Source organism: Pagrus major, chromosome 9 (assembly GCF_040436345.1).
Source record: "Pagrus major chromosome 9, Pma_NU_1.0".
NCBI classification, from domain to species: domain Eukaryota; kingdom Metazoa; phylum Chordata; class Actinopteri; order Spariformes; family Sparidae; genus Pagrus; species Pagrus major.
Genome location: NC_133223.1, coordinates 25,775,603 through 25,801,023, shown reverse-complemented (window position 1 = coordinate 25,801,023; position 25,421 = coordinate 25,775,603). Strand labels below are relative to the sequence as shown.

The 25,421-nt window shown below is 41.4% G+C and overlaps 1 protein-coding gene across 4 annotated transcripts in view; it reads right to left on the bottom strand.

Annotated features, from left to right (window-relative positions):
• Positions 1 to 3,171: 3,171 nt before the first annotated feature.
• The window catches only part of myo1b (myosin IB), a 69,039-nt gene continuing 46,789 nt past the window's right edge, over positions 3,172 to 25,421 (bottom strand). The window contains exons 14-32 of one of the 4 annotated variants that reach the window (XM_073473570.1): positions 22,185 to 22,289; positions 20,121 to 20,183; positions 19,776 to 19,970; positions 19,454 to 19,680; positions 18,715 to 18,915; positions 17,001 to 17,094; positions 15,015 to 15,164; positions 14,825 to 14,893; positions 14,639 to 14,725; positions 14,184 to 14,270; positions 13,009 to 13,095; positions 11,287 to 11,373; positions 9,237 to 9,311; positions 8,966 to 9,100; positions 7,743 to 7,849; positions 7,476 to 7,608; positions 6,928 to 7,080; positions 5,546 to 5,676; positions 3,172 to 5,445 (exon numbers count right to left, since the gene is read on the bottom strand). In XM_073473570.1, coding sequence (XP_073329671.1) covers positions 5,313 to 5,445; positions 5,546 to 5,676; positions 6,928 to 7,080; positions 7,476 to 7,608; positions 7,743 to 7,849; positions 8,966 to 9,100; positions 9,237 to 9,311; positions 11,287 to 11,373; positions 13,009 to 13,095; positions 14,184 to 14,270; positions 14,639 to 14,725; positions 14,825 to 14,893; positions 15,015 to 15,164; positions 17,001 to 17,094; positions 18,715 to 18,915; positions 19,454 to 19,680; positions 19,776 to 19,970; positions 20,121 to 20,183; positions 22,185 to 22,289 — 2,319 coding nt within the window. In that variant the 3' untranslated portion in view covers positions 3,172 to 5,312. The remainder of the gene's footprint in view (positions 5,446 to 5,545; positions 5,677 to 6,927; positions 7,081 to 7,475; positions 7,609 to 7,742; positions 7,850 to 8,965; positions 9,101 to 9,236; positions 9,312 to 11,286; positions 11,374 to 13,008; positions 13,096 to 14,183; positions 14,271 to 14,638; positions 14,726 to 14,824; positions 14,894 to 15,014; positions 15,165 to 17,000; positions 17,095 to 18,714; positions 18,916 to 19,453; positions 19,681 to 19,775; positions 19,971 to 20,120; positions 20,184 to 22,184; positions 22,290 to 25,421) is intronic. The other 3 variants (XM_073473571.1, XM_073473572.1, XM_073473573.1) reach the window with 3 other exon arrangements.

Genomic DNA, 25,421 nt, shown 5'->3' with positions numbered 1-25,421 from the left:
GAGTTTTTTAACTTTGTCCTTCTGAGCTAAATTTCAGCTTTTATTGGATTCTTTATACGTGTTTTTCAAAACCAATCGCTAATTTTTCACTGGTTTGGGTTGAAATCTGTCCTGAAGGGTGGCTGTGGCTCAGGGGTAGAGCCAGGGTCTTGTTATCGGAAGGTCTCTTGTTCGATTCCCCTGGTCTGCATATCAAAGTGTCCTTCGGCAAGATACTGAACCCCAAGGCAGCCACCGCCATCAGTGTATGAATTACTGTAAGTCACTATGGACAAAAGTTTCTGCTGAATGTCCAAGAGACCCTGAGGATGATTTATATCAGGAATTCATTTAAATAGTTGTTGTTGAATGGTTACAGTAATCAAATTAATAACAGATTCTTCATTCTGGTAAAAAAAAATTACTTCCTGTTTTCACTTTCTTGCAACCAAATGTTGGTTCTGTGTAGTATTACTGTAGTTTTAGCACATCCAGAACTTATTTGGTCCTGTAAAAAAAAAACTTGATCTGTTATATTTAACAGATCTTGCTAAATATAGCTTCAGAGCTGAAAAACACAGTCTTTGGATTATTTTCACTGTAGATTTTCGAAAGAAGCAATATTTTAATTTCCTATTTTTGTGTGAAACTTGATTGATATTCATTGCATATAAATCAAAAAATATAAAAATGTTATATTACTCCGCCTTTTAAACATGTTCGAAATTAGCTTATTTTTCATACTTTTAATAAATAATTATATTGTTATTACATTCAGTGTGTTGATGAAGGTTCTCAGTTATATTCAGTGTTTTCCTGTATCTGTCTGATACCTATTGAGCCTGTTTTTCATCCGGTTCTGGAAAGTAAAAGTTATAATGGCTTGGTCTGTTGAATACTAGATGATGTCATCTCCGTGTGTCTGGACAAAATATTAATCACAAAATGCTGAACTTTAGCTCAGAGGGCCAAACTTAAAAAAAGATCATAACTCAAAAAGTATTTGGAGTACAGCTACAGGATTGTGCAAGATCCCATGAAATTAAAAGAGGCTTCAACATGAATTTTTTCGCTATAATTCATGACATGAACTGGGAAAAGTTCTGGATTTTGTGTGAGTTGGCACTGAATGACCCTTATTTAAAATGATCTCAACAACTTGCTGCTTCTGCATATAATTAAAGTCAACTTTAGTCAGCGCTCCTTTAATGCATTATAAGAGAAGATGTTTTGATTTATACATCACAGTAAATGTAATTAAGTCAGTGTCATGTAATTATTCCAATGGAATAATTTAATCCACAGAAATGGGAAAACTTGCAAAACTTCTGTAGTTTATAAAGATTTAAGTCTTCTAGCATAGTCTTCTAAATCATTGTCTAATAAGGCATACTTTATGAAACGCCTACAAGTTGTGAGTGATGTTTTTCTAATGCTTGATCATTAATTTATTGAGATTTTATATATTAGTGAAAAGCCATCATGTAAGGACACATCTTCTAATGTTGATCCTCAAGTGCCCTCACTGTCTTAGCTGTAATGTCACCTAAATTCCATGAGATGTCGCCAAAGACTACCTAATCGCAAAGCAAAAGCAGCATGATGCCACCTCTCATTCACCACCAGCTCTATGAGATGGTACTGTGTGTTCACCTTCCACTAGAATGTGAATATCATTCAGATCTTTATCAAATAAAACTCAATTGTATGTAATTAAATCTAAGATGAATACAGGAGATCTATGTTTGTTATGTCATACAAGATATTCAGATCACACAAGTCATCTGATTCAACAAGGAGTCACTCTTGTCCTGTTCTGCTGATTCCATGCATCACTTTCTGAACACCACAGGGTCTGCAGGAGATGAGGACTGTGCGCTGTACAGTTTCTTTTGCACTCCCACTGAGGGTTCGAGATCCGCTGGGAGTCCTGGTGGCTCCTCCTTCCTTTCCCAGCCTGCAGAGTGGTGGGAACCGGGTACTGGGCAGCCCAAAATGGTATGCTATTTTTACCACTCTCTGCTCAATCTGAGGGCTGCTCCCTGGAGACCTGTTGCCGGCAGCTCTCCCCAAGCCGCGGAATTTAACCCTAGGACAGCTCTCCCCAGAGGTGATGGAAAACATCTGGCCAGCTGCTTGACTACAAGGCCTGGTTGTCCAGCTTCGGTGCTATCAACTCCCATAAGACTTTTCAGCTCTGGCCATGCAACCCCCTGTTGATCCTTATTCCCTTACAGGAATGTGAGATTTAATAATCCGATGCACTGATGGCTGATTTTGACAGTTGCCTGCATGCTGACGGTTACATTACAAGTGTTCAGAAGGCTTCGGTCAAAGAGAGCCCATGAAAACATCCTGAAACAATGTGCATTCTTACACAGTTTTTTGAGGGCATTTTCATGGGGTGTGGCAGAGTAAGTTTAGGTGTGGATGACTACAAGAAAAAGTGGCATTGCTGTAATAAATTACTATTAAAGCCGCTACAAAGAACATTCATTTTTGGTCATTCTGGTGGCCCCTGTGGACAAAAGTAGTATGATTTTGTCTAAAGATCTTAGTCTGGCTAGCACGTGCAATTATTTTGAAAGCGATATCTTATTTTGAATACTAAACAGGATGCCTGGCGATGATGTAATGCATCTATTTGTGGCTATGTAAGATTACATTATTGTGATACAAGTAATGTGACAACGATGAAACAAAGTAATCTTTGTTTTAGTGCTGTTGTGCTGTCCACCAGACTATGGAGCAGCTTCTTTCCTCAGGCGTCGAGACACCTCAATTCATCCTCAGCACTCCGCCATGAAAATTTGTTTTAATTTTATGAGTGACCCGACCTAGATAAGTCAGAAGCTGACCCAGTGAGGGGCATCAAAGGAAAGGTTCACCCATAATAACAACCACTTATAGCTTAGTAGCTCCAGTGAAGATTTAGAAAGGTTGTAAATATGGTTTTTTCAAATCATTTTGCCGTTTTGCTGTGAAGCTCCAGAAATGTTTTGTGGACTACAAAACTTTCCATCAGCCTGGGAGATAGTAGGTGATCACTAAATTTAAATTTTTGGGTTTACTTAACTATATAAAAATAGCAAATCTTCACAATGATGGTCCTATTTGCTTATGCAGCTCATGTAAAGGCATCGGTATTAAACGGAGACACAAAAACAAACAATAAAAAAGTGCGTGACAGAATCCCAGAATAACAACATTTATTTATTACTGATTTTTATTTAATTTAAAAAAGATTACTTGTAAATGTTACACTGAGTTCTACTGAAACATTTCCATCTTCTGTCTCTCAGCACAGGTTAACATTAGGCACACAAGAATGCAGACGTCATTTTACAGTTTTAGCCATCAAAACAGAGAAGCGAGGGGGATGGGGAGGAGGAGGGGGGAGGATGTCACCTTTGCAAAACTGCATTGAAACTGTGCATCAAAAGTGGCATCCAGCTCAATCGTTCCCGTGCAAGGGACAGCAACAACTGATTTCGTAAGTCCCTGTGTCGCGTGTGACATTAAAAATATACAAAAACAACTTACAAACCAAGGTACCCTGGGTTGCAAAAACATGTCTAGACCAACTTTGGCTGTGTTATTCCCTCACAGTCACCAGAGAAACATCTGGATGACTAAGAAATCAACAGTACAAAAAAACCCCACTACCAGTACATCCAAATAAAAGATCATTATAGTTCAACATACCTGAAAATATAACACTCTGTCTTCGTCTTTGAAAATCAAATTTGGCTTGCGTGTAAATATATGTACCAAATTTGTACTCGAGTGTAACTAGAAAGTTGTAAAAGCTGCAATTTCTTCAGATACATTGAGAACCTATGGTCACGTGTGCTTACTTTTGGTCTTGGAAAAATACACATTAGGTCAGAAGTGGGTCAAGCACTACGATAACTCAAGCTGCAGTGGCAAGAAAACAGCTATTTCACAAACACAGCAATTAAAATTAGGATACTAAAGAAACCCTTTGTCCATGCCAGGGCTACAGCCTACAGAGCCTATGTACAGCTGAGGGTACAGTGAGGGCGACTGCTATGGGTTCTCACTACGGTTTTGTTGGAAGAGAACAATCGAGACAAAGCGTTTCATTTATTGCACACAAAAGAAAAAAAAAAAAAATCAACGTCGAGGGTTTTAATGTGGTGAGGACATTGTAGAAAGGTGCGGGTACCTTCGCCTCCTCTTCCACTGGAATGTCTGTCCTGCCTCTGTCAGTATCTTTTAATCAAGCCCCTCCTCATGAAGCGAGAGGGTCTCCTTCGATTCATACGTGACATTCTTTGAGTTAAGGATATGAATTCACTCTTTGATTAAATAAAAGCTTGGATCACAAATTGTACTGTGCTTGGAAAGGAAATGGAAGTTGATCACATGTGCAGTCAAAAACGTACAAGAAAATCACCAGCACAGGTTGTCCCTTATTCAAAAAAAAAAAAAAAAAGTTTGGCAGTAATATTGTCAATAACCGATCAGGGTCAATCACCTACATGGTTTTTTTCTATGTTTGTATTTGTACGCTGACATGTGACAAGTCATGGGACCTGTTCAATGGCACATAGGAATCACGGATACAAAAAAAAAAAAAAATGGTTTTACAATTATCTAGCAAATATCATTTGACTTCTCAACTGCCCACCTTTTTATTTCAGAGAAAAAATATATATATAGAAAATAATACAACATACAATCAAATCCATTTTTTCGGGTCATCATCTTTTGGTTACACCGAGGTGAAAACAAGTGCAGTGTTTAAGGTCTTCGGAGAAAACTGAATCTGACAGCCCAAAAGTTTCCAGGTCATCTAAAATTCTAAGCCAGAGCAGCTTAAAAAATGGATGAGTCGAGGCCAGTTGAGGCTGGAGCTCGTCACAAAGTTCTTACAATGACAATTTTCTCTGAATTCAACATACAGGCAGAACAATCGTTGTCACCACTGGTATACAGAAGTCTCTTACGCTCCGTCAAGACTCTTTTCTTCCTCATCCAACTCTTTACCCCAGTTTTACAAAACACCAGTGAAACATTTTACCAAATTTCTGTGGCATGCAACCCAGATACGGGCTTTCTTTGCCCAAAAAGTGGCACGTGGTTACAGCTATAGTGGTGCCATAGTAAATCTGATAAGAAGAGACTGAAGGAAAAAACAACAACACAACAAGCCAAATTACTGCACTTCCGTTTTGGGGCTCAGGGCGGTCACTGGGGTTGATGGTGCTTGAGACGAGAGGTAACCGAGTGGTGCGGTGGTTTTTAAAAAAAAATCGCCCCCAATCTGAGCACTCGAACAGCACTGGAGAACTGGTGAGGGAGCTGCACTATGCCGTCATGGGCACCGACACCTCCAGCAGCCGGTTGTTCTTGCGCTTGCAGGACGCGCTGTTGCCGTTCTTTGGGCTTCCCTGGATGAATTTCACACACACTTTGTCTTGCTTGAACTGCACCAGAAACCTGTCACACACAGAAACATCATTAAGAATCACCCGGGGTGGAAGACGGCTCACGTCCCTTTGACAGGAATTAATGAGATCAACTCTTCTTTCTATCTTACTCGTCTGAGATGTCAACGTTGATCTGCTCCTTGTCTGTAGCCTTGGCCCCGGTGCGGTGGAGTTTGGTGATGATCTCAATCAGATGTTCGCTGCTGAGTAAGAAGTCTCCTTTGATGGCTGAGGCCGAACCCTGAAGCAAAATAACAGGGTGAAAATTTGCATATTAAAACCTGGCCAACACAGATACTGGTGCATTTATATTTACATACATAGATTTTTTTTGCCGTATTTCCCGGATACATGAAGTTTGCTGACATGTGCTTGAAGTTACAAACGTTGCTTGCCGTTGGCTACTTGTGCTATAAAAAACAATGTTTCTCATTGATCTACCTCTAAAATGAAGTTTTGTATCAATACTTCCTGTGGGCACGGGCATTTAAAGGGGGACTCCACCTACTTTGCACATTAAAGTGTGTTTACAGGTCTTGGGGAGTACCACTGCATATGTGAAAAAAAGAAGTATAAAGCATTATTTGGCTCCAGAGGAAGCTGCAAGTAATAGTGTAGGCATCAGGTTTTGAGGGGATATCTCTGGTTCTGCTGTATCGATTCTGATCATTTGTATTCAAACTGTCCATAAAGAGTCCAACAGTGTTACAGCAGTGAAATGTTAGACCAGTGGACTGCTTTTCAAAACTACATAATACTTTTTACTACATTTTTCCACATATGCAGTTGTACTAAGACTCGTAAACACACTTACTTACCCTCTAAACTAACAGCACACTTTCATTCAAGCAAATAGGGTAAATCTACTTCAGTGAGTAGAAGTTGGGCATACTACTGCAGGCTCACTGTGTACAAAATTGCTGTCTCGTTTCACTTTCCAGTTTAGTAACCAGAGACATTTAAAAGTGCACAGCTGACTGCCATTTAAAGCTAATGCAATGAACTTTTATTTTTTGTTGATTCTGGCAGCGCCTTTGGACAGAAGATGATGGAAACTTTGTTTTAGTCTCATACTGTACCACCAGACTACAGTGTAGCTTCTTTCCTCATATCTCAATTCATCCTAAACACTCCGCCATAAAAATAGTTTTAATTTTCGACATATCCGACGTAGACAAGTCAGAATCTGACCTGTGACAAGCATTACGAGCAACAATCTTCCAGCCAATCTTCTTGCTGATGGTCTTGTTTGTTTATGTAGGTCAAACAGAGGGATCACTGTTAAACTGAGATTGTTTCATAACCAGTTAAAAGTTCCTTGTAATATGTTTAACAACTTTCATGTCTCAGCAGGCCTTAAAGGAATAGTTCAACTGGCTGAGCTTGCTTGCTGACTTTTATGTCTGTAAAAAATGCACATCAAACGAAATCCAACTTACGACAGGATCATAACAGCACTAAAAATACATTTACAACAACAGGTCTCCCTCACCTCTTTGAGTCTGAGGGCAAAGAAACCGTCACTCTGTGTGCTGACTGACACACTTGCGAGATCTGGCAGAGGAACGCTGGCCTTCACCTGGCCCGTCTTCTGGTCAGCCAGGAAGACGTTCTTCTTGGTCAGCAGGAAGATTCGAGCCGTGCCCTTCGAAAAAAAGAGCAGAAACCGTTCAGCCCCACTGTCAACATGACATAGCAAATGTGCAGACCAAAATGTGTTTTCAAGTGCATTTCTTTCTCTGGGATCTTTAAAACTTGGACAGGGTTAGGAGTAAAAAAACATAATACACCTGTCCAGACATGTCTGCTGTCTGCTGGAACAAAAATAATGCCAGTTGTTAAGATGTCAGACTGCTGCACAGCTGGGTGAATCACCCATCAAAACAATCTAATAGTTTTGTGCTCCGCTTGGCCTGTGTGGAGAAAGTGGAGCAAAACTCTAAACAGCAGGTCACTCTGTTACCACAGCTTATATCTTTGACTTTTCAGCTCTTAAAAACGAGCTGAATGGATTGGAAATGTTGTAGTCATCTTTCTTACCTTCCCGTTGGCCCTGTTAATCTTGTTGACCACATCAGCCAGCAGAACCTTTTCTTCCACTGCGCTGTTGAGTTTCTGATATTTGGGGTTCTTGCTGATCTCCAGGTAGTCTCCTTTGAAAGGCTGGTTCACACTGAGAAGAGAGACATAATAGACATTGTCATTCATTTAATCAACTCATTTATTAAACAGTGAGTCACTGAAATTCATTGTAGCAGACTGCCCTTTATTTCATAGGATCGGCACAGACAAGTAATATTTAGTTACCTGCTCGGGTAGAGAGCCTTTTTATCCTTGAAGAGCTCACTTGCCTCCAGCTTCTCCTCATAAACTGCTTTCTTCTCCTCTGTGAATTGGCTCCTATATTTCTTGCACTGAACACGCACACAGAACAGAAGTTCAGATGAGGGTCATTACTGATAAATATTCCATATTTTGAACTTTTGAACCTTTCCAACACTTTTTATTTTCAAGTTTCTAATGTTTTGTGGATCTTATGAATCATTGCTTATCTCACATTCTATATATATTTGATCAGTAATTGACAGGCTCACTACCTAAGGAGTTTGTGATTTGACAGTTGTATTGATTGGTTGTTACAGACTGCAGCTCAAATATAAAGATTTGGTTAAATTTAGCGAAATGCCTGACTTTGATGCCCGGAGGTGGAAGAACTATTCAGATATTTCATTTGAGTAAAGGTAGCGATACTATAGTGTAAAAAAAAAAAAAAAAAACTGAAGTAAAAGTATTGTCACAAAAAATACTTTAAGTACTAAAAGTAAAAGCACTCATGGAGCAGAGAAGACCATATTCACACGGCGGCCATTTTCCTATGACATCACGCTCGTTAATACAGTTAATACAAATCCCAGGTGTGTAACAGTTTGTCAGACGTAATGTAGGTGATCACTACAAACAAAACTCATTACGTCATAACAATGTTGTGTGTTGAAAATGTGTATGTTGAAGTAAACATGTATGTGACGCTGTGATCCTACCCTCTCACTGAAGTTACACAGTTCAGAAACAAGTGATAGAGACACCATTCACCCTGTTACAAGACACTGTGCCATCAAAATGATTTTGAAGCTGATGTTTTAAGGTGAAAAAAATTACATAATGTTGCTTTAAAATCTGCAAAGTAACTAAGTAAGTAAAATGTAGTCTAAAATGTAACACTACCGAAGTGCAAGTACCTCAAAATGTTCCTTACAAGTACCATGCTTGAGCTAGATGTACCTGGTAACATTCCAGGACTGTCGATGCCCATAATGTTTACTTCATTCAACCAAGTGCCGGTGTGCATTAGACAGAATGAATCTGACGAAGCTACATGTGAAACAAGTTGTTCCCGTCCTTCATGTTTTTAATGTAACTGTTTTTGATCTATAGTGCATTAGACAATGTTTACTTTGACCGTATGAATCATAAAATAACATAAGAATTCAACATAGGCTAAAGGGACCGACTGGTTATGTGTGACCAACCCTCCACAGATGGAAGATTCTCCTCAGCTCTTTGTGGGCTCCATCCAGGAAGCGGTAAGGCCTGGTGGGCCAGTTCTTGTCTATGGGTGACATGGGGGGCATGTTGCTCTTCAGGCCCAGGAAGTACTTTTGCATCTAGACAAAAGGGACATAAGTGAGAACTGTGTGGCAGGTTGAAAGACATTCTAGCAAATATTTAATGAAAAACAACAAAAGTGCTAGTTGCTGTGTGCAAAAGAATAAAGTTTTTTTCTTTTCAGCCTTTACTTACAATTCTCTGGATGGTGAAGTCATAGATCTTCTTGCCGGCATTTGCCCTGAAGAACTTTCTGTACTCTCTGCGAACCTTTTACAGGAAGAGAAGTAAACAATAAACAAACTGTCAATCACCTGTGTCCACCCATTAGTTTGATGTGAAGCAGGGAGGAAAACGAACACACTGATAGGACAGTTGACAGTGTACACAAACATCACCGGAGTAACAGACGGTTGGTTAGTCACAAAACAATGAACACCTGCAACAGACAAAGTCAACTCCAAGCTGCTGGAATTAATTAAAATGACAACGATTATCAAATTAATTACTGGAAAGTCAATGATGGTTATGACAAACAACCTTCATGCTGACCCCAATTGCACAAATTGAGTTGTGGACCGGTGCATTGTGAGGCGCAGGATGGGTCAATTAACATGATGAGAAGATTAACACGGCAGCAAATGACCAGTGTGACGACAGTCATTCTTCTACAAACCAGATGGACGCGCAACATTTAATCACCAAAAGCGAGGACACACACACACACACACACGCAGACTTGGCACACCTAAAGACAAAGAAATAACAGGCAGAACAAATACTGTTGGATATACAAAACAGTGCTGCTTCATATGGGGGTTAGTTGCACAGACACAGAAACGCAAGACAGAGGAGGATGAATAGAAAAGATTAGACAGAAACAGACAGCCTCTGCCATGTCAGTCAGGCTCTGTTGGTTTAAATCTTCAGCGTTAAAAAAAAACAAAAAGAGGAAAATAGCAGCTGTCTCTAAATACTTATCTAAACTTTAAATCTTTATCCTCAGTAATTACAGGAGGAAATGTAGCTTTACCTTTGCTACCTTTGGAGGGCTGTTTTAATTGATTTGTTGCTTTTAAACCCTCAAATGAAATTCCATTCACCTTTGTTGCACTCAGACACTCTTCCACCATCAAATTTGACTGTTGCTTGAAATCAATGCGTGGACGACCTGCAACTACCTCAGGCTACAACAGGATAACACCGCGGCGAGCCTCACTGCCTCCCCAGCCACACTTTTGCAGAGTCTCTCATCCTAACCTGTCTATCCCTGTTTTTTTTATCACATCCCTGGCTGCTAAAGTCAAAAATCTTGGTGTCATTTTGGACTCCACGCTCTGCTTTGATGCACACATCATACACATTACCAAAACAGCCTTTTTTCCACCTTAAGAACATCTCCAGACTCTGCCTCTCACTCTCCCACTCTGCTGCTGAGACTAATCCATGCTTCTATTACATCTTGACTTGATAACTGTAATTCCCTTCTTTTTGGCCTCCCTACTCTGGGGTTAAAAAGATTACAGTATGTCCAGAATTCAGCTACAAGAGTACTCGGAGCACATCACAGCAACCCTTCAACAACTACACATGTTTAAAGTTCTCCTACTTGTCTGCAAGTCCGTAAATGGTTTGGCACCTTCCTACTCGTCCAATCTTTTACATCCTTACTCCTCAACTCACTCACTAAGTTCCTCCAAGGCCCACCTTCTCTCAGTTATTCCCTCCAGACTGTGCACCGTGGCTGACCAGCCCACATCTGTTACTTTCTTTAAGTTGCGACTGAAACGCATCTGTTTTGACTAGTCTTTTTCCGATGCTCCCTAATGTGCATACTATGATTGTGTTTCTGATGTGGTTTGCTGTTCTTTTATTATTATTGTCTTCGTTTTTTATCTTATAAATAAAATGTCTTCTTCTTATTATTAGTGTCAATCAAATCCTCTGCAAATAAAAACAAAATCCCATGTGCATGGCTACAAATCACTTGGGGATAAACTGGAAATATTTTCTCTTTTGATTGAAGTGAACTTCCCCTTTAAGTTGGGATCTCAGTTATTAGTTCCCAATGTGTTGAAAGCTGCGAGCAGTTAGCAGCATAAAGTGTGATGACAGCGCTAGGCAGAGACTGGCTTCCTGTAGAAGTGTGCAAAAAAGTGGATGGTTGTGGAGGATGAAGAGGGGTCAGGGGTGATGAGTGGGTGCCAGACTTGGTGATGGGCTGCGCCGTGGGGCTGGTAGGTACCTTGAGTCCCTGCCAGTAGGCCCAAATCACAGCGACAGCGTGCTTACGCCTGGCCTCTTCCTTCAGTCTTCTCAGCTCCCTGCGAGCCTGTTCGGGGGGTGGGCGGGAGGAGACAAGAGAGCGGGAACAAATGAAGCGAGAGAAGGTGAGAGGAGGAGGAGGGGAGGCATCGTTTTTGCCTGAGGTCAGCAAACATCACACACACATACACACACACACACAAACACACTGCACACAGCCATCTGTGACCATCAAGAGACTGTAAAAGTACAGCTCTACAGCTCCAGACTCCAGAAAACAAATATGGCACACTGTGGGTCATTTCAACATTTATCAGGGGAGCTTCTGTAACGGAAACAGACTCGAGGCTTTTTAGTGGAAGGGCAGGAGAGCAGAAGTCATAAGTCAGGCAGCAGAGGTCACCTCAACGAATCCAAACAGTTCCATCTAAAAAAAAACAAACAGTGCTGCGATGCAGAGAGTAAACATGCATTAACTACCCAGGAAAGAAGGAGTCATGCACACGGCAGGCAACATGCACTGGTGAGGCATGGACCTTGGGAGGAAGAAGCTGAAAACACACCCAAACATGACCTGAACTGTCAGTGCGGGGTGTGTCTGTGTGTGTCTGACTGACTGTCTTCCAGGGAATGGGAGGTTGCCAATGTAATGTAGAGATGAGCGAGTACATCATTATCCTGTGTGCCTCATATTTGGTTTATTTTCTTTTTCAAAGATCCTTTATTGATGTAATTAGGAAGAGGGCTTACTCCTGGGGGAAAAACTGAACTGATTGAAATGAAAACATTGAGATCTTTTATCGATTTGTTTGAGAAGAGGGTTTACTAGGGACATAATTTAGAAACCAAACTTAATAACAAACTAAATTTCTATCTTCTGATGTTCATGGTTGAATCCTTGGTGGGTGGTATTTTTGTGTTTAACTCTAAAATCTAGTTATAGTGAAATATTTTCAAGTGGCTTAACCCTAACCTGCAAAGAGACACAAAGATAAAGTCAAGCTGTTGAAGAATTTAAATGATAGTTGTCAGGGCATAAAACCAATGAGTTGCTGATTTTTAGAATATCTTTAGAAATCCAGACGCCATTGTCTTACAATGTCAGTGCTGAAAAAAACGTTATAATCGAAAACCAAATCAAATTGTCACCTTCAAGTCGAAAAGTCAAATCAAATCTTATATTTACAGTATAGTGACACCCCTATTTATTGCTATATTTATTATTTATTAGAAAACTATTCACAGAAAAGCCCCACAATAGAGTTTTAGAGTATTACTTTTGATCCAGGAGTAAGAGAAGTATAGTAAGAAGTTTTTTCTTATAAAATTAGCATATGCATAATGACTGTGTACTTGAATGGTGCTCGTACTGTACTTGTAAAAAGTACATTATCTGTATCGATTACCAATTTCAGCCAAGTACTCACTCAACCCTTGTACTTACATGAGCAAGATTACAATATCACCTGGCAGGCAGAGCTGGAAGACTTTCCACTTCAGCCTCCAGTAGATGGGTGTTTACATGAGAGGGTGTTTGGTAAACTGCTTTACATCACAAATGAAATGTTGAGGATGGGTTGAACAGAATGATGGTTATGTTGAGGTTTTTCTTTAGGGGGAGGGATGGGATGGGAGGAGGAGGTCGACGGAGGCGGCAAGTCACATAGTCACGGCAAGTCAAGTCAACAGGCTTCCCAAATACCTTGGTGCCCTGCCAACCGGCCCAAATGACCGACACGGCATGTTTATTCCTCGCCTCCTCCTTCAGCTGACGCAGCTCTCTCCGGGCCTGATGGGAAGCGGTGGCAGTTTGCGGAGGAGGTTAATTTCAGTGACAGTCAAAACTTAATTGTCCCAGGGTAGGAACTGAGTAGGTGTTATAAAAGCATGACGAGCAGACATTGACGAAGGACAACAAAAGATGTCAAGAGGTGGGACGACGGGTGGCTGACATGCGAGCAGCTTTTAGTGGCTGCTCCTGCTCTGTGACTCTGAGCATGCTTTAGAGGAATGAAATAAAACGTGTGGGAGAGTCTGGATTATTACTGCATTATCTAGAGCTTTATAAAGACGCTGACCAATGATGTTTGCTAAGAACAAAGTTCACGGATGGAATAAACTTTAACTGCATCTGTACTGAGTCAGAATTGACATTTTACCGGCAGGTTGTGAGACCTTGAAATGAAACAGATTTTTAACAACCCAGGATATCTCAAATGATAACACAGTGAATGCTGATAAGATAATGATATGTTTTTCATGCAGGCTACAAAGTCTGCGCAGTGACTGATTATACACAGCCACTGTGGTTAAGTAGCAACATATGTGCCATCGTACAGAGATAATTCTGTGCTTATTTATAAGAGCTTCCTGGTGTTTTGCTGTCAGCGTATCAGTATATTAAAGAGAGGCGTCTCAGCACGATAGCACAGTGAAAGTCATCTGTGTGGTGGGCACCGTATGTTTGAACTAATGAGATTATAGAAGAGGAACGTTATAACAGCACATTGGATGGAAACCAAACCACACAAAAGACACACAAATTTAAAACATGTGAGCCACATTAAAGAATCTGAGAGATACGTTTGAAAAGCTAGTTTTGCTTCATGAGGCCACGAAAATAATAATAAAACAAAAACCAAAGCAAGACAATCCTACATGTGTGACAGCTACGAAACAGAAGACAGGACGAACAAGGATAAGGAACATTAATCAGGCCAGTGCATAACGGAAGGACTGGGACTGAGGTTTATTCAAAGGGGCTGCTACTCTATTAGGCAGTGTCATAGCGAGAATGGGATGGGACGGGACACGGTGGACAGGGATGACAAGACAGCTGGGACAGAGACACACTACGGGGCTGAGGGGTTGAAATACCTTGGTTCCCTGCCAGTATGCCCAAATTACTGTCACAGCGTGTTTATTCCGCGCTTCTTGTTTTAGATGTCTCAGCTCCATCCGAGCCTGTCGGGACGCGGTGGGCGTTGGGTAAGACGGGTTGAAGACGGGAGAGGGAACAGAATCGAGAAAATGGAAGAGGAGTGGGGGGAAAAAAAAAAGAGAAGTGGCAGTTGTGTGATCAGCAAAAGAAGCAGGATTAAAAGGGAAACAGCAGCAATGACATCAAGGATAGCTTTTGTTAAAGAATTGTTGTAATACTGTTGGGCCATTAGGCAGGAACACTGCATGAGATGAAAAAAAGTGTTAAGGGCAATACTGTTAAGAGCTGTTTTTTTCTTAAACATGATCATAAACTGTGTATTAAACCCAGGCTGATGCCCCGCTGTGGTAAAACACCTCACTCTCTGATATCCACTGTAATGCGTCAGTACCTGGGTGCCGTGCCAGAAGGCTGCGATGGTGGTCACTGCCTCCTCACATCGCTTCTGATATTTCAGTTGTCTCAGGAGTTTACGGGCCTAGCGGAAATATAACATACAAACAGTTTTATGTTTTTTTCTGTCACGATTGCTTCCTGCTACATTTTATTCTGAACAAATTCACATGAAGGTGCACACCTGCCATCCTCTGGTGTAGGACTGCACCAAAGTGGTGGCGCTCTTGATCCTCTGGTATTTCTTTTGTTGCTGTGAGATGAAAAAAAGGGAAAAGATAGGGACTTAAAAACACTGAATGCATCGCTGCTTATCTGTTTTTCTTTTTGCTTTATATGTTGTTTTGAGAGCATTTCCTCAAAAAGGGCCTCACCGCATATCGGCGGTACCAGGCTGACACCACTATCTGACTCTTCTTCAGCAGCAGGAACTGGGCGCGGCACTTCCAGCCACGGTAGATCTTCTGAATGAGTGTGGCCAGATCTTGCAGGCATTGCCTCCTCCTCTCCTCCAAGAAGAAGAGCTGTGAGGAAGAGGGAGAATGTTCATGTACAAACATCTAATTCTCTTTTGGCAAGTACAGTGCCCTTTGACTCTCCGCAATAAGAGGGGAAGGCAAAGTTATAAAAAGGTACTAAATGAAGCTTAAAGGGAAAAAAAATCTCCACCTGTGAGATCAATAAAAATATATTTTTATATGAGCAAATACTGATTCTGCAATATCAAGTACAAAGTCCAATTGATCTGCGGGAGAGAAAAATAACCCTTTCCTGCATGGGCTTAGAGTAAGACAATAAAAAATGACCTATGTGAATCGACTTATCTTCATCAGGAGATGTCAAGCTTTTATTGTCCTGCTGTAAACCACTGACTATCTTTTGATATGGCTGCTTGGCATACACGCAGGACAATTCAATTTCTCAATTACATAATTTTATGTTAACTTTATCTCACTGTTAAAGTAAGGTCACGTTTGGGAGAGTAGCTTATAGCTGGGTTCACCACTGATTTCTTGAGTCAGTTAGGAATATTTCAGTTATAATACCAATTGTGCTTGGATATGGTAGAAATACTGAGAGAACTACTCCTGTATAGTTTACAAGGATAATACTATAACCTGGTGCTTTATTGAAAATATTAATGCTTACATGAAGAGTTTAATTAAATGATTATACTGTAGTTACTGCTGTGCTGAAGTGAAAGAACAAGAATGGCAGATGAAGGCCTTTGCATTTTAACAAAAGGGAAATAAGAAAGAATTGGTAACCTTCCCATTTTGAACAGCCTTTGTAACCATTGGAGTATCGATTTCTGAGTTAATAAAGTCTCTGTCCCTGTGCTGTGTGTGTGAAACTCAAAAGCGCACAGACAGCAGACAACAGAGGACTATGACTGGGTATTGTTAAAAAAAAAATTGATACCGCCGTTGCCTTGACTTTAATGCTGGGTCCTGAACGATACCGTTTTTTTATACCAATTTTATGAAATCCATTTTAACAAAAGATTACATCACACATACACATAGTGAGTCCCGTCCTTGAGCGTAACCTAGTGTGTTTCACGCATGCCTCGAGACAGCCAGTCACCAGCACTATTAGATCTTGGCACAAAAAGCATGCTGCATGCTTATTGTCTCACTGACGCTGATGAGATTACCTCCTTAAGTATTTTTTTTTTTTATATCAAATGACAAGACATTTTTCGATACCTGAAAGCACCGAGGCTATACGCTCTGTATCATAAAAGTCCAACAGGGGACAGAAGCAGCACACCTGTAAATGACACCACGACACTTTAAGCTTTACAAAATGCACGATAGCAATAACAATTTAACTGGAGGTGTGGCTAGTTTAATTAAACATTAAAAAGACAAATACTGTCTGAAAACATGGATCAACATCCACTCAGCTACACCCTATGCAGTGATTTGCAGCTGCAGATGTATAAGGCAGATAAGTTGATGAGACCGAAAAAGCAATTATAGAAGCAAAAAAATTCCCCCGGTATGAGATCATGTTATTCCAAGCTTTGTTTGGTCTTTTGCTGGGTGGGGAGAAAAGTCCATTGAAACGCTGCAAGCTCGAGCAGTTTGAAGAGCCTACGAGCGCCGAGTAAAGAAGCTCATTTCCCATGTTCGACGGCTAAGTGAAACCATGTGTTTTCAGCGTTGCATGCTAATTGCTGAAGCGGGGGCTCCGAGTGCAGCCCACCCCTGCTTTACAAACATCTTACTGTGAGAAAACAGGGCTGCTGAGCACACTGGATTCAAACCTTGAGATGTTCAAACACAGCTTGATCTACCCGAGTACACAGCAGATGTCAGAATTGGCTGGAATACATGTTTATCTGTGTTTTCTACCGTTCTTGGGTTCCTGATGAAGATCTTGGAGCGTCCGTAAGCGAACTCGTCTGTTGGGACCTGGAGGTCGGCCATCAGCACCTCCACTCCTTCCCTGTAGGGGAGCCAGAAGGGTCACATGGGTCATCCAAAACATACTTGACACTTCAAGTGCCCATAAAATCAAGTTTATAGAAGGAGTGCAAAGTTTTTAGACACAAGAGAGAAGCTAGAAGTGAACAGCATTGAGGATGTTTGAGAAACAGACAGGAACGTTGATTAAAAGGAGAAGGAGTCTAGAGAAACATGTGGAGAGAGGAAATAAGAAAACCACACAAAGCACTGAGGGACGGCTGAACAACAAGATGCCGATGTGTGGTAGAGCAGATAGGAATCAGTGCTCTTACCAGCACAGAGGATGAAACATGCAAGTCTGGCTGATATAGAATGGACAGATAAGGATGAAGTGTCTCAACATGTTGTGGTTCAGAGAGGGAACGGTTCATTTCTGCTGAGGGCTGAGCGGCTGGTATATGCTGCTAGTTTCTGAGAGGGCATTAAGAGGAGTTTCATGTGGCGTATGCAAACAGCTGAAACTGTGTGTGTGTACTGTATGTAATAATTATGCTTGATAATAGAGTGCTGCAGGGATGACGTATTTTTGTGGGCCAACCAGGAAGTTAGCAGCACTCTGTTTCCCTCGACAAAAATGGTGTGGATTTTTGGACACTGCGGAAAATAAGCTCTGCCGCAAACAAAAGTTAATGATACAAGCAAGATAATCACAAATTAAGTCTTTCTTTCTTGCAGCGCTATACTATACACACTTAACTAGAAATCTGATAATGTACATGTTGGATATTTAGAGTTAGAATAGTTTTGAAAAGGGTAGAGAAGCTTTTGTGTTTTGCTTGATGATGTTTAATCATTGACACCATCTGTAGAGCCATTTTGCCACTCTTTGGCAACTGCCTTTTTCATGACAAAATGTATGAGCGCGGTACAGAAAAAATCTCTTAGCCATTGACTTTATTTCAGGCATCCAACCTTGTTTTAAAGACGAAGGTACTGGACGAGCAAAAATGCTCATTTTCGAGTTTTAGGGCTCATTCCTGCAGCAAATCTAGTCACTAGATCTGAAACTAAGATTATTTTTTATTATTAATTAATCTGCAGATTGTTTTCACGATTAATCAAGTTATCATTTAGTCTAAAATGTCAAAAAAATTGTGAAAAATGCTCATCATGATTTTACAGAACCCACAGTGATGTCTTCAAATCGCTTCTTTTGTCATATCCTTCAACATATCCTTTCCTTAAAAATACCATGTATGCTTTATATACTGTACGTCAGTATGTCGGCTAAACTGTTGTGAAGTTCAGCAGATTATTTCCCCCTTTGAACCTTTGCTTACACAGGGAAAGTCATTTGAGCCGTTTTCCAACAATAACCTGCCTCACATTCACACAGCTCAACACAAGCCCACCTGGGACCTGACCACTGCGACTACAGTCTATTAGTGCTGGTCACAGTCGCTCCACTGGGAGCAGTCTGAGGTTCGGTGCCTTAGTTAAAGACACCTGAGAGCGTTTCTCACTTTCCACACTCACTTTTTCTCACAAAAGCCTCAGAGGGACTTGTTTGGCAAGCTTCCAGTAACAAAACAAACCCCTTCTCTACTCCCCTCACCCGCCCTGCAATTAGCCACCGCTTCAGCATAAACACAACCATTACCTGGCAGGTCCTCTCCAGTGGGGCCAGGTCCGCTTGCAGAGCATTTTGTAGCGTTCCAGGCAGGGCTCGTAGGCCTGGCGGAAGGCGTAGCCCGCTCTCCTCACACGGACGTTCTCCATCAGGCCCAGGTAGCGCACCTGATGGCAGACCAGAGACTCGGTGAAGATGTGGGAGGCCTTCTTGTCATTGGGCTTGATGCAGCTGGGAAGCGAGAAGAGTTGACACCAAGGTTAGACAGATATATCGAGCTGACATGACCCATTAATTAAAAATCAGACATGGGACATATTTTTACCTAAATGGATTCTGGAGGTAGACTGTTGATTTTATTCTCGCTGAATATTCCTCAATTTAACATAATTAGCAGCAGCAGCTTCAAGACTTATGATGATACCACAACTGACACCGTTAAGAATATTAAAAAAGGAGCAATATGTAAGATTTAGCCACTTCTCAAATCCATGCTGCCAGCAAGTAGGGGGCAGAAAACCACCAAAGTAACTGCTGAGTGTAGCTGCTGTTAGCAAGTCAGCTCAGTTAATAGTGCAGCTAGCGATGCAGACTGGGAGCTTTGAGTCATGGACCGGCTGGGGCTAGCTTGTTAGCATGCTCACTTCACAGTCAATTTACCAAGCATTTAAAAATATCAGAGACCAAAAAGCCTCACACAAAACCAACAATACTCCCAATGTCCTGAAATGGCAGGGTATTAACTGATACACTCTCGGTATGAACTTACCGGATGTAGTTTGGGTTCTTGGTCTGCAGGTTCCTCATCAGCGTGCCCACTGAGGCTTTGAACTGGGATCCAGCAGTTGGTGGCCTCTTCAGGTTGACTTTGGCTGGGTTGCCTTCAGGAAACAGCTGTTTGATGAGGCTCTGGGTGGCCTTGTACATGGCCTGTGACAGGTCCCGATACAACAGGTCGTTGTTCTTGTCTACAAAGCCCTCGGCGCGGTACAGCACCTTCATGCGAAGAGGAAACAAAAGCAAATAACTGAGCAAAAACTTCTTCTCTTTGTACTTTGTTTCTTATGCATCTCATGACTCGTGTCCAGCACCTTGCCAGCGTAGTGCTGGATGCGGAAGCAGCTGTGCGGCAGGCTGTGGTCGGTGAGAAACTTCTTGCTGAGGCGACTCTCAAAGTGCTGGTGCTCAGCACAGATGGTGTTCAGTTTGTCCAGGAAGGTCTCGTCGGTGACCGTCCCCGGCCTCAGGCACTCCTCGTCCAACATGGCCAAGATGCCCGTTTGGTTCTGGACGTAACAAGACAGGCAGAAATGGACAATTACCACCAAGTGTTCAATACTCAAAAGTTATATTCATTATTATTGTGTCTCTTCGTGGCTTCAAAAGTCACACTTCATACTGAGCTGGTTTGTGGAGAAACTGGAAGGCTGACTCACATTCTCAATGAGGTCGCAGATAGTGGCGTTGTTGAAATATTCAATGTTGGTCCACTCGATGCCCTGTGACAAAAGAAATGAAGGTCAAAGGGACAATAGCTTTTCTGTCTTTCATTAGAGCTAACAAGACGTGTTCTCTGCAGCAGCTCCACTCTCACAGAAAAGTGGTTGACAGAGTAACACTCTTGAACGTGCCCGTTTTGCAAAACAACACTGAGCACCTGCTCCAGTACCTGGAAAAAAGACATATACCTAATCAGTGCCGCGCTCACAATGGCCCTCAAGTACTGTAGACTTCACACTTAAAGGCTGTTAGACTGAACTGACCACATAATAAATCACAAGATAAAGTGTGCCTTGTGTAAAATGTTATGTTAAGCCTAGCTAATCTGTAATAGCAACAAACAGATTTATTCAGAGGTAATTTTCATGCATATACTCGGGTTCTTATAAGTTCGCGACATCTTTTTTTTCTGTTGCACGTTGACATCATCTCCTCAAAGCAACACTTCTCTTCCTCAAGCTTTAAAAATCAAACTGGATGAATAGCGTTCCTTGTATTCGCGTTCCTATTTCTACTCACATTGTTCAGGAAATTTGTCATTTGAACCTAAAGATGCTTGACACACACAAAAAAGTTCCTTGCGTTGCGGGAACAAACCAGATAATGCAGTAACGATGATGAAGAATCAGTGTTCAGCAGTTGTGTACTTGCATATTATGCCATCATATTTTCATGGGATCATCGTTGTTGATGTTAAACCACATCGAGACATTTAGCATGAACATGGAGAAGTCTGATAAAAGGTCTAATGAGAACAAATGTTTTGGAAAAAAAACACCAAACAGGAAAGGGCCCTTTAAAGTTACAGTTCCTATTCCTTTATTGAGCTGCAATCATGAACTTGAGTTGTTAGAAATGATTAAAATTAAATCTAAAATGTCTGTACATCGACCTTCATCTTCACTGGGCCTTCTCTCCTGCTCTGTCTCCACCTTAGTCCTCCCATTAAGGACAAAGCTCAAAGCCTTTCTGCAGAGGAGAAGGAAAACACTCTCCATCTTACCCTCTAAAAACAGCCGCTGTCTATTGAAAAATCCACCAACATATAATTCACAGCTGCTAATGGGTTGGGAGCATAGCTTGAGTTGATGTAAGCGATGTGACAGATATTTTAAGGGGGGAGGGCGTAAAGAAGGTGTGGCTTAGACCGACGGGTGACTGGCCACATTCCTGATTGGTGGTCCTCCCTCCTTTCTCTGGGCGCTGTGGTATTTTCCCATGCAGGATACTGGATAGAGGCCAAGAGTGGAATATCATTGGTGGTGCTGTTAGTATTGAAGGGGTGTGGGGGTCACCGCTGCAGCACTCACATACATAGAGCTTTGAAAACAAACAGAGCTTAAAGGCCCCACGACAGGGGGGAGTGTTTACTCTCGCTGGAGTGAGGGATCACTTCCGTCCCTGAGACTCCACAGAGGGGAGACGGGAGGATGGGGGGGGGGGATAAACTCAGAGCGTGATGGACGACAGAGACGGGATAGAAGGCATAAATGAAGTCGAAATTTGTTCGGGGTCAAGGGCAGGAATGTAGGATTTCGCCGAAATCGCACAAGAGGTTAAACAGATGAGTGACAAGAGCAGGTTGGGATCAGGCTGCAGGGGCCCGGCGATGATGAACTGCCAACACGACAAATTGAGTGCCGACATGTTGAGTGATGTAGATGTACAGTTGCAGGTGAGAGAGTGTTTCCAGGGCTACAGGCTGGGCATGATGGGTAATCCGTCCACTGCCAGTCTACTCATGAGTACATGGATTATGTGTGTGTTGCATGTGTGAAAGCACAAGGGCTGCGATGAGAAAAAAAATGTAAGAAAACGTCTTCAAATTGTTTCTTTAGTCCAAAACCCAACAACTCTTCATTTACTATCATGAATGACAAAGAAAAGCAGCAAATCCTCACATTTAAGAAGCTGGAACGGGCAAATATTTGACTTTTGTGCTTGAAAAATGAAACAAACTAATCAATTATTAGGCTTGTCGTTGCAGCTCTAGAACGTACCTCTCTGATATACTCCTCCTGCTCCTCGCGCAGGGTCAGCTCGATGAAGATCTGCTGCAGCTTCTCGTTGCAGTAGTTGATGATGAACTGCTCGAAGCTGTTGTCCTGTGGAGAGCAGCAACCAGAGGAAATAACAATTAGTTCCAGCCAGTGTCGACGTGTTGCATCATGAAGGTGCCTGTAAACGTGCTCTTTTGTTATTGTCGGCGAGAAGCCATAAAAGGGGAACACTGTACCATTTCCATATCTGTTAAATATCAGAACATTTCTGGGTCTGGGTCCTGGTTGTTTCTGCTGTTCTTCATTAATGTTGTTCCTCACACTGACATTTCCTGTTTCATTTTCTTATTCCAAAAAGCTCATTTAAGCTCCGGCCGCATTCTTTCCTCTCTGCAAACGTTCATAAGCACGGTCACCTCTTCGCCAACTTTAGCTGCTTCCATCAATTTCCTGCAGCGTTTTATCAAAAGCTGCATTTCCACAAAAGCAAAACAGCAGTTTGGGAAATTCTACAATCAGAGCGCAGACAACAAGGCGACTCTGGCTTATCTGACTGACCAATTAGTGACCTGCAGTGTTTTAACTCCAGCTTTTAGTTAGGGATCAGCGAGTTAGGTACCTCAACAGAAGTGCAACGGAAAAACAGGATGGTTCTTTAAGCATCATCCACAACTTTTAATCATGAAAAGGCAAAAATAACTGTTCTAACGTGTAACGAACTGAACTGAACCTGACTGCTTAGTGGAAACGAGGCTATCGTGGATGTTTGTACCAATGGGCACTGATGAGAGAGCTTACATTGTGTTTTAGAGCCATTTTGCTCGACCAAAGACCGTTTATGTGTCGGATATGAAGCAGGAATGGATCTTGATTTGAGAACTAGATCTACAATTAAGCCGTCAGCCAACAAAACCTGCAAACTCTATTCTATCTATTCAATCTGGCTATGCATTAGTCTGGTAATGTGTCTGAAGTTATATCCAGCAAAGAGAAAACGTCTCTATAATCGAACAGCAGTTATAATCAGCTTGGACAAACGCTCACTCCCTCCGCTCAACAAATCCCTCCCTCATCACTTTGACAACCATCACTGAACAAACATTTAATCAATCTGGAGAGTGAATAACTGATACCAATAAATCTTTCACAGTGTAACTTATGAACCAGGGTTATCAGGGTTACAAGTTGATGTAAATTGTCACAGACTTCATTAAACATTAAACGTGTTTAAAAGCCTCAACCAGTTGTTACACCTCGCGTTTCTCAATTATCATCGCTGTCAATTACGACCATTGGGTGTGAGTCATGCTTCTTGGCAGATGGCCTTATTGTGCGCTGGGTTAGGTTCACAGTCATTTGCTAAGGACACAACAGTGGTTAGAGCAGCGTGTTTTGTCTAAGAGCTCAGAGTGAAGGACGTGGCAAGGTTTCTCAGTGACCAGGAAACACGGGCACGAGGAGATCAGTTATTAAACTTAAGTTTCCATTTCCTTTAACTGAGAAACCCAAAGGTCGTCTTCACCCCTAACACAGACAAACACACACGCACACACACACATACACGCTCAATAGCATGTCTAAACCCAAGTGGCAGCAGACACCAGACTGAAATATGACTGACTTCTACTATAACCCTAAAATATTTCAGTTGTAGCTGTGCTGTTTTATGAGAAGCACAAAACAAGGCAACAAAAACTAGGTTTTAAGTTAATGGTTACTTTTTTTTTCAAGCTGTTGATTTTTTTCCCCCAGTGTAGGGGAATACTTCAATATTTATTCAATATTATAAGTTCAAATCAACAACATTTACAGGGGAAAAGTACAGAAGTTTGACAAACTTACAGGTCAATGTTTATGTTACATAATCTTTTTCTTGTGACAAGAATCTCACCAGCATTTCTACCATTTTTTTATCAAAATAATTCCTGTATATTATGGGAGAAGTCCAAGCTCACAAATTATATTAAAATGACACCTGTACTGTTCTCAATATTAGTTTGTTAAATTATTACTAGACTATTAAAACATCCCAAAGCATTAGTCTGATCTGTATCTGACAAAGGAATAGTTCAACATTTTGGGTAATACGCTTATTTGCTTTCTTTTACAGTTAGCTTAGCTTAGCATAAAAACATGAAGAAACGGCAAGAAGAAACAGCTAGCTGAAAGTAAAAACAAAAAACTCTATGTATGTTATGTGTGTGTATGCCTATATGCATATAATATGGGTTTGTAAACTATTATGAGTTAGATTATCTACGTTTCTTTTAATTTGGATTCCAAATCCAAATAAAAAAATAAAAATCTTACTGAAAAACACTTCTAAAAGCGTTTTTATGCTAAGCTAAGCTAACTAGCTGCTGGCTGTAGCTTCGTATTTACTTAACAGACATGAGAGAGGCATGAATCTTGTACTCCAACACTCGGAAAGAAAGGGAGTTAACAACTGACACCGAGATACCAACAATCTTTATGCCAAGCTAAGCTAACTGGCTGTAGCTTCGTATTTACCGTGCAAACTTCAGAGTGGTGTCAATCTTTAAAAATAACCCTTGTAAAGAAAGGAAATAAGCGTATGACCCAAAATAGACGACTATTCCTTTAAACTAATATCTGTACGTAACCAGAACAGACATTCAACACAGCAGCGACACACTTAGTTGCCATTTTATTAGGTACACCTAGCTAAAACTATCGCAGTGTCATACAACATCCCTACAAAAATCAATCCTAAAACAGTATCTAGCCTAACCTCATTGATAAAAATGGGGCGGGCAAAATATTAAAAACATCTTTCAGTATAAAGCCTCAAAAAAACTCTCTCTCCAAAAGCTTAACATTGTATAGCAATCTTCATGGGGTTTATTGCAGGGCTGCTCTATCACACTGCATCAGTTTTTGCTAGGTGTACTTAATAAACAAGCAACTGGGTGTTATGTTAAGATTCAAACGATGCAAAGGCTTTCTTTAGCATCTTTTCAGCCGTGTGGCTATGCTGCACACCGGGAACCCTGAATCGTCTTTAACGAGGAGCTAAATTAAGTGAATAGGAGGTTTAGATCACGGCATGCACACTGGCACAGCAAACAGGCCGGTGCAGGTGTTACTTACTCCATCCTGGTGTACCCAGACACAACACAACAGTCAGAGGAGAGGAAGGACTTGAGAGTGAGTGGGAGTGAAACAAGCAAGGATATGAAAAAAGACATGAACATGTGGGGGTGGGGGGGTGTGAAG